The sequence below is a fragment of the Myxocyprinus asiaticus genome, chromosome 12, assembly GCF_019703515.2.
Source record: "Myxocyprinus asiaticus isolate MX2 ecotype Aquarium Trade chromosome 12, UBuf_Myxa_2, whole genome shotgun sequence".
In the NCBI taxonomy this organism is placed as follows: domain Eukaryota; kingdom Metazoa; phylum Chordata; class Actinopteri; order Cypriniformes; family Catostomidae; genus Myxocyprinus; species Myxocyprinus asiaticus.
Genome location: NC_059355.1, coordinates 920,364 through 932,975, shown reverse-complemented (window position 1 = coordinate 932,975; position 12,612 = coordinate 920,364). Strand labels below are relative to the sequence as shown.

Genomic DNA, 12,612 nt, shown 5'->3' with positions numbered 1-12,612 from the left:
AGTAACCATAATTTGTGCTGTAAATTTATTTCCCTGCTAAATGTAAATATATACATTTAAATGTAAATGTAAATTCACAGTATGGCCTTCTCTTAAGACACAACTACACCACTGGGCATCCCGTGTAAATGATGAGAGGATTATCATTTTTGTGAGAACTTTTCCTTTAACTAATGTGGAAGGTTATCTGTTGTTTAGGAAAAGCATGTATTATGCAAGGGCTCACAGCTGTACTAAGATGGCTTTCGTTCCAAGATAGGGGTATTGTGCTGTCGGATATTTTGATTTCCATTTTCCTTGTTACTTCTAGGTCTAGAATGTCTGGAATAGTTTTTTAAGGCTTTTCATAATCTTCACCTTTAAACCTTTGTAGTTCACTCATCCACAACATACACTACTGTATAAAATATTTTGTCTATACTGAAAAACTCTTGTACCATTGATTAGCTTCAAATTTACTCAGAACATTGTTCTCAGAACGTGAATTAGAGATCATAACTGGCTTGGAGGACCTCTGCATAAAGGAGGACCAGAATGCCGTCTTTATGTGTGAGCTGTCTAAAGAAGACATGCCTGGAGAATGGTACAAAGATGGCAACAGGATCCGTCCTACTTCTACCATCAAGACTCGTAGAGAGGGTGAGGACCTTAAACTAATTTTGTGAATATTTATATCATGTATATTATTTTTATATATTTATCTTTCTTTCTTTTCTCTAATGAGGAAGCATCAGACATAATTGCACGTGTCATTTTAATCCAATCTTTTTCTTTTTCATTTAAATAGGCACAAAGCACTTCCTGCTTATTTGCGATGTGAAGGCAGAGGATTCTGGAGAGATTAAGTTTGTTTCCAAACAAGTGGAGTCAGTGGCTTATCTTGATGTTGAAGGTGCTGTCTGAATGACAAACTTAAACTGAATACGACTCGTAATTTTATAAAAGTCTTCTATTTTATCCTACCAAAAATCTTGGTTCAACTTCTATTTTATAGAGCTCCCTGCAAGCATTGTCCGTCCCCTCAGGGATCGTACAGCACTAGAGAATCATCGAGTGATTCTGGAATGCACTGTGTCATCCCCACGTTGTGATGTCACCTGGTACAAAGAAGATGTGGAGCTTGAATCCACAGAACACAAGGAGATAATAAAAGAGGGCTGTTACCACAAATTGGTCATTCACCAGGTGGCACTGGAGGACGAAGGAACCTACAGCATTGAGGTTGGAGAGCTGACATCTGCAGCCAAGCTGATGGTGGAAGGTAAGAACCTGTATAACAAACTGCTAGTAGTTACGTTTTTGGTCGATGAATTTAAAATATGCTTAGGAAAATTAATTGAATCAGTATTTCATTTAGTTTATGACTGACAAATAGAAAAATAGATAGATTGTTTTTGTATTGATGTACTACAATTAGGGCCAAAGTTCCACCTTTCTTGCTCTATGACCTCACAGCCCAGTCTATCCTAGTAGTGAAGTGTCTAGAGGATGTGGAGGTAAAGACTCCGGAACCAGCTTGCTTCCAGTGTGAAACGTCTGTGATCCTCATCAAGCCCCCCATCTGGACTTTAAACGGGGAGACCCTGCAGTCAGGACCCAACATCAGATTAGAGAGCCAAGGGAATGTCCACAAACTGACATTCAAAAAAACTACCTCCGACATGAGTGGGACAGTCAAGTTTAGCACAGGGAAAGCCAAGACAAGTGCAAAACTGACAGTGCTGCAGTAAATTATGCGAGGTTATGTACATAAGGATAATACAAAAGAGAGAAAAACATTACATATGATCATATCCAATTACAGTAATTGAAGTAATGCTCTTTACATTTTGACCTCGTGTTGACTACAATGGAACTAGAACAGTAATTGGAAGTTTGAGAAAAATGCTGTAATGTAAAACTGAGGCTTTTGAGGTAAATCTAGTTGTATGGGTTTATCAGCTAGATGTGAACAGAATGTAATAGGGAATGAATGTCATTGTAAACTTTAGATAGACATGGAAGTGTTATGGACATGCACAATGGTTAAAACAAGAGGGTACTCCTTATTTAACTCAAATTATTCTGTCTTTTTTATTAAATCTATACAATCATGAATCGATGAAATACAACTCAAGTCAATAAAGAGTAAAAAGTATGTTGTGTCTCATGTGAATGCAACATTTTGTATAGCATTTATGATCTATTTTTGACTTAAGAGAGTGAAAGTAATTTGTTAATTTGTATAGGTAAAGAGCTGCAAAGAATTTAATATTTGTTTAGAATGAAATACTTTGTTAAATTAACTGTAGTTAATCATGGTCACTAAATTCAAACTGTTTTTATGGTAATACTGGTCTAACACCTGTACAAATGTGATGTCCTGTAAATAAAAAATATTTTGTCAATCTGGAAAAGAAATACAATACAAAACTAGGGTCAAACATCAAAATATTTATTTCTTCATCAATTATCATTTTATTTGGATTTCTGCAGAAAGAATACTGGACAGCACATCACTGGAAAGCAAGTATATGTACATTTTATCACAGTACCCATACCCAGTGTTTTCAAAAAGAACAACAGCAAAAATTTAATTTAAATTGAGTTCATACCTACCATATACTGACGGCCAATAGTTTTTTGTTGATTTTGCTGTTTCAGAAGGATATTGGTACTTTAATTCACCAAAGTGGCTTTCAACTGATCACAAAGTATAGTCAGGACATTACTGATGTGAAAAACAGCACCATCACTATTTGAAAAAGTCATTTTTGATCAAATCTAGACAGCAGCCATCACTCCAACACCTTATCCTTGAGTAGTCATGCTAAATTACTACTTTGTTACTAGAAAATCACTTGCCATTATATCAAACACAGCTGAAAGCTATTTGGTTCATTAAATGAAGCTTAACATTGTCTTTGTGTTTGTTTTTGAGTTGCCACAGTATGCAATAGACTGGCATGTCTTGAGGTCAATATTAGGTCAAAAATGGCAAAAAGAAACAGCTTTCTCTAGAAACTCATCAGTCAATCATTGTTTTGAGGAACGAAGACTATACAATGCAAAGATTTCATACAAAGGTGTACACTACAGTCTTCAAAGACAAAGGACAACTGGCTCTAACAAGGACAGAAAGAGATGTGGAAGACCAGATGTACAACTAAACAAGAGGATAAGTACATCAGAGTCTCTAGTTTGAGAAATAGACACCTCACATGTCCTCAGCTGACAGCTTCATTGAATTCTACCCGCTCAACACCAGTTTCATGTACAACAGTAAAGAGAAGATTCAGGGGTGCAGGCCTTATGGGAAGAATTGCAAAGAAAAAGCCACTTTTGAAAAGGAAAAACAAAAAGAAAAGGTTAGAGTGGGCAAAGAAACACAGACATTGGACAACAGATAATTGGAAAATAATGAAATGTCACCTGAGTATCTGGACAAACTGACAGCTAGAATAACAAGGATCTGCAAAGCTGTCATTGCTGCACGTGGAGGATTTTTTGATGAGAACTCTTTGAAGTAGTTTAAGAAGTTCTGAATTTTTTTTTTCCAAATTGTAATAGTAATTTTTCACGTTATTAATGTCCTGACTATACATTGTGATCAGTTGAATGCCACTTTGGTGAATAAAAGTACCAATTTCTTTCCATTAGAGCAAAATCTGTACATTATTCCAAACTTTTGGCTGCCAATGTATGTTTGGTTTGGAAAAGCAAAATCTAACAGGAATTAAAATGTGAACAAAAATAATTCTACCAGCTTTACACAGTTGCAGTGAAATAATGAACAGATGAAGAAGAGAAGGGTTTTCATTCATGGTTTTCACAAACAATCAACTTTGAAAAAGAAAGGTCTTGGTTACTGTCGTAACCTCCGTTCCCTGATGGAGGGAACGAGACGTTGTGTCGATGAAGTGACACTAGGGGTCACTCCTGGGAGCCCCAGACATCTTAATCTTTGAGAAAAGGCCAATGAGAATTGGCAAGTGGAATTTGCATGCCACTCCCCTGGACATACGGGTATAAAAAGAGCTGGAATGCAACCACTCATTCAGGTTTTGCACTGAGGAGCCGAGACAAGGTCCCGGCCCATTCAGGGGGTAGTTTGGTGTTGTGGCAGGAGGGACACAATGTCTCGTTCCCTCCATCAGGGAATGGAGGTTACGACAGTAACCGAGACGTTCCCCTTCTGTCACTCACTCAACGTTGTGTCGATGAAGTGACACTAGGGGTCCCTATACAAAATGCCACGACTACTGAACTGTGTTATGTGGACTAGCGGGGTGAGACGGGCAGACCTCTGTGTGCCTTGTAGCCAGCACACTCGGCCGTCACGTAACCTCCCCCAATGCTCTTGTGGGGTCAAACGGTCCCCTGCACCTCAAGGACAAGTCGACTGCACAAAAAAATGAGGACCGGCCGGCCCAGCCATGGCCTTTTCTCTTTTTATTTCTCCCCAAAATGAATGATATCGTTCAGCTGGGGGCCATATAAGGTCCATGTCGGGGGGTGTCCCTCCAAAGAGGAGGACACCGCAGAGACCCCACCCCACCCAGGGGGGGGGGGGGCTTTCATGTGGAAATACATCACATGGTCTTGGCACATCATGTGGAAGGGTCCCGTGGTAGGTCCTACCCAAGGGGGGAGGAGTTTCTACAGACACGGTGACCCGGGGCAGAGGGGCGTCTGCCCAAGGAAGATGCGGTTTACCAATGGGGAAACCACTTTGTGGAAAATGGGGAGCACGTCCTGGGCGGGATATGCCATAGCGATGGCGTCAAAGACCCAGTGGGCGATCTTCTGCTTGGATACAGCACTTCCTTTCCGCTGTTCCCCAAAGCAGACAAAGAGCTGCTCGGAGCTTCTAATCCAAGCGTGCGATCCAAGTAGATGCGCAAAGCATGCACCGGACACAGCAATGCCAAGGCTGGGTCTGCCTCCTCCTGGGGAAGTGCTTGCAGGTTCACCACCTGATCCCTGAACGGGGTCGTGGGAACCTTGGGCACATAGACTGGTCGGGGTCTCAGGATCACATGAGAGTCACCCGGGCTGAACTCCAGGCACAGTTCGCTGACAGAGAACACCTTTAGGTCCCCTACCCTCTTGATGGAGGTGAGCGCCATCAGGAGGGCAGTCTTCAAAGAGAGCACCTTTAACTCTACTGACTCTAGGGGCTCAAATGGAGCTCCCCGTAGACACCGAAGGACCACAGAGAGGTCCCACGAGGGAACGAGGCGTGGTCTGGGGGGGTTTAACCTCCACCTGACGATCAAGTTTTCCCAAATACTTATCATTAACTGCATCGTGATGTGCTGATATAGCGGCTACATACACCTTCAAGGTGGAGGGGGACAGCCGCCCCTCCAGCCTCTCCTGCAGAAAGGAAAGCACTGATCCGACTGCGTATCTCTGGGGGTTTTTGCATCGGTAAGAACACCACATAGCGAACAGACACCACTTCAGGTCATACAGGCACCTCGTCGAGGGAGCCCTGGCCTGAGTGATCGTGTCTACCACTGCCAGTGGTAGGCCACTTAAGTCTTCGGATGCTGTTGAACCTGGGCGGATGCCTGGCAAACTGAATCGCACAGCCGAGTCGGACAGTCCTGATCAGCCAACGTGACGGGTTGGGGAGCATGAGCCACACCAAGGGAACAACCATGTCGGACGTACCAGCGGGCAGGGCCTCGTGATAGGGAGGAGCCTGAGGTGCCACTTGTGGCCGTGCCAAGTCTAAGGACATCAAAGCACTTACCTGGCTCCTTGTGACTACCCCCGGAACGGCCTGGGACGGGGAGGAAGAAGTGCGTCCTCGTGACCCGTGGAGACCATCACATTGGGAGCAGACTTGTGCCACAGCTGGGTACACGGGGGCGGCAGTCCCGCCTCCGGGGAGCCGAACCTGCCAGAGAGAAACGTGTCCGGCGGTCATGATAACGATGGCCGTGAACACCGACTGTGAGGCCCAGGAAGTGAGGGAACTGCTCTTTTCTTGACAAAGTGGGCACCGCAGCCCGTTGGGCATGCGGTGAAATCAAAAGAAAAGGAAAATAAGGATTCTCCACCCGACATCCTGGGCTGCCGGTCTCAGGGGCACTTCGAAGCCTTCCTCGGGTTCTTTGCGGCTGGCCGTGAGACGGGTGGCATCTGTTTCCTGCGGGCGGCTCCACGCCGGGGCTGGCCCGCTGCGGCAGAGCCAGTGTTACCTCCGCAGGGGGCCAACCTTGGCGACAAGCAGACGGGGTGTGGGGCCTCGAGCCACACCGGGGCAGGATATATTGTATGGCCTCCGTCTGCTTCCTTACCATCGAAAACTGCCGGGCAAAGTCTCCAACGGTGTCGCCGAATAGGCCAGCCTGGGAGATGGGGGCGTCAAGGAATCGAACTTTGTCAGCCTCTCTCAACTCGACCAGGTTGAGCCAAAATTGGTGTTTCTGGACCACCAAGGTGGACATCGCCTGCCCAAGAGACCGCGGCGTGACATTCGTCGCCCGGAGGGTGAGGTCGGTTGCCGAGCGCAGCTCCTGCATTAATCCCGGGTCAGAACTACCCTCGTGCAGGGGCATACGAGCGTGCAGGGGAATGGGAGGTCCGTGGGGGGTTACCCGGCAGAGAAGCTCCCATTGAAGTCCTCAAATCGCCCCCAGTGCTAACCGACTCAGCCTCATACCCGTAGGTAGAAGGACCGAGACGGGGAGCCGCTGGGTATTTTTAATACATACAAAATTGACGTATTAACAGCATCTAACAAATTTGACATATTAACACCTTCAGAAACATACGTATACTGATTGAATCATTAAATATTGAATTCGTGGAATTAATCAGTTAATTTCAATGCATTTATAATCAATGAGATTAGTTAAATGTAAAATGCCATTACAATTATTTAACACAGTTGATGCATTTACCTAAAATGACATCACAGTGGTTTCATTCTGTTCTGTAATTTCAGCTGACTTTTCTGACATTTCCAAGGATTATATCACTTTAACCACGGCTAAACTTGAAAATGTTAAAATTAATATAAATTCTGTAATCGTTAAATCATTCATTAAGCATATATTTTTTATTTTGTTTGCCATAAGAAACAAAAGGAGTTTTCTGAAAATTTAAATAAATAAATCACAAAAGCACCATAAAACAATGATAAAATTAATAAATTGTATTTGTGCGCTATAATCCTTGTCATCAGATAACTCTGTGTGAGGAATAGACTCAAATTGAAGCATTTTTTCCAACTCAAACGCCTTAGCGCCCATATCAGCTGTTAATTTGAACTCCTGCATTCATTATGTTTTCTAAATCCTCTCTAAATTCTAAAGTTGCTGCATCAAGAAGCGTTTTGACACATTTTATGGTAGTCATGTCTAATGCTCATTGGCTCTCGCCTATCTCGTGATTATGTACTTGAATGGATAAAGACCAAAATCTCAAAAATGGTTGGTCAAGATTATGATCAAAGAACATATTTCAAATCAGCAATAAAATCTGACAATACTGGTATCATAAATATACGCTAATATTACGCTAAAAATGCAATTTTCCTATTTTGTATAGCTAATGCGTATGCATGTTCTAGAGATGATTGACAGGTGATGTCTGTATCTAAAAGGTGATTTGCTCTTTTAACTGTGAGGTGGGACTTTCTTTCTACATCCGTTGACCGTTGGGTGCTAGAACTCCTTGATTGAGTGTTCCCATTTCTCCCATTCATTTTAATAGAAGTGGCCCATCTCTGCTAAATAATCTCTGGTTACCCTGCCCTTCACACTTTGCCAAAGTTGTATCAGGAAATATGTTTGAAGAGACAAATACTAGATGATAATCATTGGGAAATTTTTCTGATTATCGATGCTGATTATTTGATGCTGTCAAAACTTCCATACTGTATCTCACTGTATATTTCAGTGTCTATCCAAATGTACAAAAATGTTTAAATGTTCAAATAAATGTTCAAATGTATAATGAGTTCAGGCTGGACAATCATATTACAAAATGTACAATCTGATACATTCGCTGATCCATAGTAGAAGTAGTAGTTGAAGTAGTAGTAATAACTCAGTTTTGCTTTTTATTAATGTGTCGTCACCAGTGTTGGGGATAACGTATTACAAGTAACGTATGTTATGTAATCAGATTACTTTTTTGAGTAACAAGTAAAATAACTCAATATTTTTGTATTTTAGACCATAATATCAGAGTTACTTTTTAAATAAAGTAACGCTTTGCTTTTTTACACCTCTACTTTCCATGTATTGTGAGAAATCAGGAGTAAAATTGTGCAAACTTCAGGGAGATGTAGTGCATGATGGGCATTGTAGTTCTATAGAGTGTGAGGCCAGAGACTATTTAGCAGTGAGAGACAAGTAACTTCTATTTAAATGAATGGGAGAAATTGGAATGCCCAGCTAAGAAGCTCTAGCACCCAACAGTCAATGGATGTAGAAAGGAAGTCCTGCCTTGCAGTTAAAAAAGCCAATCACCTTTTAGATACAGACATCACCTGTCAATCAACTAGCTAATGCGCATGCGCTATAGCTATACAAGCTGGCAAAATTGCAGTTTTTAGCGTATATGAAGTCAACATTCGGTTGAGTGAATCGCGATTGATTCATGTGTTAATAAACACTGCATTAAAACATCAGTAAACGCATTTAGACAGAGGGATTATAAGACTAGTCTGTCACTGGCCACGACATGATACTGTACATAGGGTGAAATACTCACTCAATTCACGAACTTATGCAGCCGAACTGCTCAATGTTACAGCTCCCCATAACTGGGAGAATGGGATGAGAAAAGACTCTGGATCATTGACTCCAAGCATCGTACTACATCGATTGTGTATGCAGAGAAAATGTCTTAGTTTCTAAAAAGATTGTACATTTTTGTTTTATAAAAAAAAAGTAGTTTGATTCATGAAACAAACCGTTTTTATGACATTTTGGTAGCATTAAAAACAATTCCATTCAAGTTGTATCAACATGCGCCTTTGAAGTTGTATGCAATCAACCAGTGCCGTCTGTCACCATGGATCAAGTCAAAACAAGCCTGCACTGAGATGACTTAAGTGAAAAATATTATTTTATTATCAGACACATTACTTGAACATGTTAGACTGGCATTCCCCACTGAATTTTATCCTGACTTTTGAAGAACATCTTAAGTTGACTGGCATTATCGATGGGCACCACATATGATGACATATATGATGCAGGTTCAAGTGTTGGACTTTGCTGCTTTAGGTAAGTTGTTATTCTTCATAATTCATATTGGATGCCATGTTGATGGAAAAACAAATCATGCATATTCATGTTATTGATTCTTTATTATAAATATGACATGAAGAAATACTTTCTAAATATCTGTTTGTTTACTATGTTGTTTTGACATGAGTGTTGTACAGTAGCTAGCATGACCTGTAATGTCTCTTGTATGCAATGCATGGCTTATTTGTATGGAATGCATAGCATAGCAGAAGAGAAAGTGGCTGTGAGAAAAAGTAACGCAAAAATAATGCAAAAGTAACGTAACACTTTACTTTCCATAAAAATTAACTTTTTAATTAATTAAGTAACTTTTTTAAGAAGTAACAATATTCTAACAAGTTACTTTTAAACGTTACACAACACTGGTCGTTATCCTGAAACAACTGTTACCTGGCTATCAGTCAGTAACTTTCCTGTAATCAACACCATAAACATCAACAACAGAAAAATATTCAATATTTGTTCTTGAGATGTGGTCTTTGATGTAAGACTTTCAAAGTTCAACACTTGACCAACTTCTTTGACAACTTTCCATGCATCAAACAGGGAGCTCTCCGATGGAATTTCCAGTCCTTAAAGACTCTTTAACTTTACCCTTGTCTAGTCATTATTTTTTCACTGACTGATTGAATCTCTGTTAGATTAGAATGGCTGGCGATGGAGGCCCATGCTGGTAGACTCTCAGAAGGATCTTGTGTTTTGTTGCTGACTTTGCATGTCTGGGCTGGTGCTCCCGCAAGTATTCTTTGAGCCATCCTGAAAGACACACTATGCACTTATAAAATATACTATGCATTCAGCCATGTAGTGTATGAATTTTCAAAGAGTAGTATCGTCCCAAATGGAACACTTAACGTTTTTTTACTTCACGGAAGCGTTCAGCTTTTAACAGCTGACGGAAGTGACATTTGAAACGCACCTGATGTTTTGCCACTAACTTTAGCGAATTATCCAACCTCAGTTTAACACTTGCAAAGTACATTTTCACACAGCTTGGGGTGATGGTAAAGCATTCAACTCACATTTGTAAGGTGCTGTATCAACTGAAGTTTCGCCAGCTGTTACAGTCTTCATTATTTACAACTGTTTTGTCAGACCAGCAGTCCCACATCCAACTTGAATGGAATGCAGCATATGAATCCCGAAGCCATGCATTAGTGAAGCAGTATTTAATGGGGGGCTGGGACCTAAAGAGAAGAACATAAATCAGGACCAAATTACTGCAGTATTCATCTAGCTCCTTATTGCACTTAGTTAAATTTAATAATTTTGGACACAACAGAACAAAATTCTATTTCTGCACAACAATATCCATTATATTTCTGTTCAATTCAAAAGCATGTTTGTATATTTTTATAACAACGCAAAAGCAAAACGAAGCCAAAAACAAAGCAAGGCTAAAGGCAGACCACCTAACCTGGAATTCATATTCACCATGGATAGCCATTTAGCATCTTTTCTTTTTTAAAAAAGGCACTTTGGGACTATAACAGAAATAGTATTCTCAGGGCGAATGTAAGAGTCAGGAGGCAGCGAAAACAGTCAACGTGAGTATTTTATTACTCTTCAGCTTCGTTCACAGAACTCAAACAAAAAGGGCCCTCAGTGGCCAAATAATCAGGAAGACTTTCTCTCTGGTCCCTCTCTTTCTGCTGACTGATGCTCTTTGTCAGCCTTTTCAGGTCTCCCTCCGCAATCACTATAACAAGAGACAGGTGTTAATGATAATGACAGCCCAGGTGTCGAACCTTACCACTCTCCCTCTGCCGCAGACAGACACATGACCACGCCCCCATCCTCAGATACCCCCATTGCCCGAGTTGGCAGGCCAGGGCAATATCCGGCCTGCCAACTCCCCCCCATTTCTGGAGAAAAAGTCCGCCACAGCCATCTGCGCCCCCGGTCTGTGGATCACTTCAAATTTAAACGGCTGAAGTGCCAGGTACCAATGGGTGATCCAAACCGGATGGAAGAGTCACAAATTGGTGTAAGCCGATTGGTGTGGAAAAAGCCATTTTTTTCTCAGGAGATTGGAGTTAAAGGGATCTGCCAATATCTCTTTTTTAAATCCAGTGTCGAATAAAATTGAGCCGTGCCCAACCGATCGAGCAATTCGTCAATACTGGGTACGCGTCAAATTTGGACACTGCATTCACTTTACGATAGTCTACACAGAACCGGACCGTCCCATTGCTCTTAGGTACCAGAACCACCTGGATGGCCCAATCGCTGTGTGACTCTTCTATTATGCCCATCTCGAGCATTGCGTCTAATTCTTCCTGAACAACACTTTTCTTGTGTTCAGGAAGGTGGCTACGAACAACCACCGCCCAGTTGGTCTCGATGTGGTGCTCTATGAGGTTTGTCCAACCGGGGAGAGGTGAGAAGACGTCCGCGAATTCAACTTGCAACTTGGCCACGTCTGTGAGCTGCGATGGTGAAAGGTGGTCTCCACACAGGACCAGGGTGAATTAATTTGGTTTGAGAGTCCCGAGCTCTGCCCTCTCCGGAACTACCGTCGCCAAGGCCACAGGGACCACCTCCCTCCATGATTTTAGGAGGTTGAGGTGGTAAATTTTACGTGCTCTGCCCCATCCATTCGTTTAACCTCATAATCGAGATCTCTGACTCGCCGTGTGACTGTGTGACCTCAAAGGGGTCTTGCCACTGTGCCCACTGTGCCCCTGTCATACAGTCGGCTTTGACGTTCCTGAACTTAGAGCAAATTCTCCTGTGTTAATTGACCCAAGATGTGGAGTTTTGCTCTAAGATCAAGAACGTACTGAATTTTGTTTTTACTGTTTGTCCCTCCTCCCAAGCTTCCTACATCACGTCGAGCATGGTGCGTGGCTGATGCCCGTTCAGCAGCTCGAATGGGGAAAACCCTGTGGAGGCTTGTGGGACCACTCGCACTGCAAATAACAGGGGTTTGAGCCACTTATCCCAATTTCTAGCGTCCCCTTTCTTTTGGAATCCCCACTCGGGAGATTATTCTGAAGAGTGCCTCCGCAACACTACATGCTGAGATGTTGCACAGGGGCACTGCTTCCGGATATCGGGTTGCATAGTCCACTAGAACTAATACAAAACAATGCCCACGTGTGGTCCGTTCTAATGGCCCGACGAGGTCCATGCCAATTCTTTTGAAGGGGACCTCGATTAGCGGTAGAGGGTGCAATGGCGCTTTTGGGGTGGCCGGCAGATTCACCAACTGTCATTCACGGCACGACGCACACCACTTGCAAATGTCCCCGTGAATGCCTGGCCAAACTTTTTTGCCATTAATCGTTTAAGCATTTTCTCATGACCTAGTTGGCCAGCCACTGGATTATAGTGAGCCGCCTGGGAGAGGGTT

At 42.4% G+C, this 12,612-nt stretch overlaps 2 protein-coding genes across 4 annotated transcripts in view; one reads left to right on the top strand and one right to left on the bottom strand.

Moving 5' to 3' along the window:
* Positions 1–2,137, top strand: part of obsl1a (obscurin like cytoskeletal adaptor 1a) — a 38,569-nt gene extending 36,432 nt beyond the window's left edge. For both annotated transcript variants that reach the window (XM_051712494.1, XM_051712495.1), the window contains 4 exons: positions 478–639; positions 788–892; positions 995–1,261; positions 1,456–2,137. In XM_051712494.1, coding sequence (XP_051568454.1) covers positions 478–639; positions 788–892; positions 995–1,261; positions 1,456–1,730 — 809 coding nt within the window. In that variant the 3' untranslated portion in view covers positions 1,731–2,137. The remainder of the gene's footprint in view (positions 1–477; positions 640–787; positions 893–994; positions 1,262–1,455) is intronic.
* A 6,836-nt stretch (positions 2,138–8,973) lies between these two features.
* spega (striated muscle enriched protein kinase a) overlaps positions 8,974–12,612 on the bottom strand; it is a 32,420-nt gene continuing 28,781 nt past the window's right edge. For both annotated transcript variants that reach the window (XR_007898697.1, XR_007898698.1), the window contains exons 6-7: positions 10,280–10,444; positions 8,974–10,013 (exon numbers count right to left, since the gene is read on the bottom strand). The gene's annotated coding sequence lies outside the window, so the exon portion shown is untranslated. The remainder of the gene's footprint in view (positions 10,014–10,279; positions 10,445–12,612) is intronic.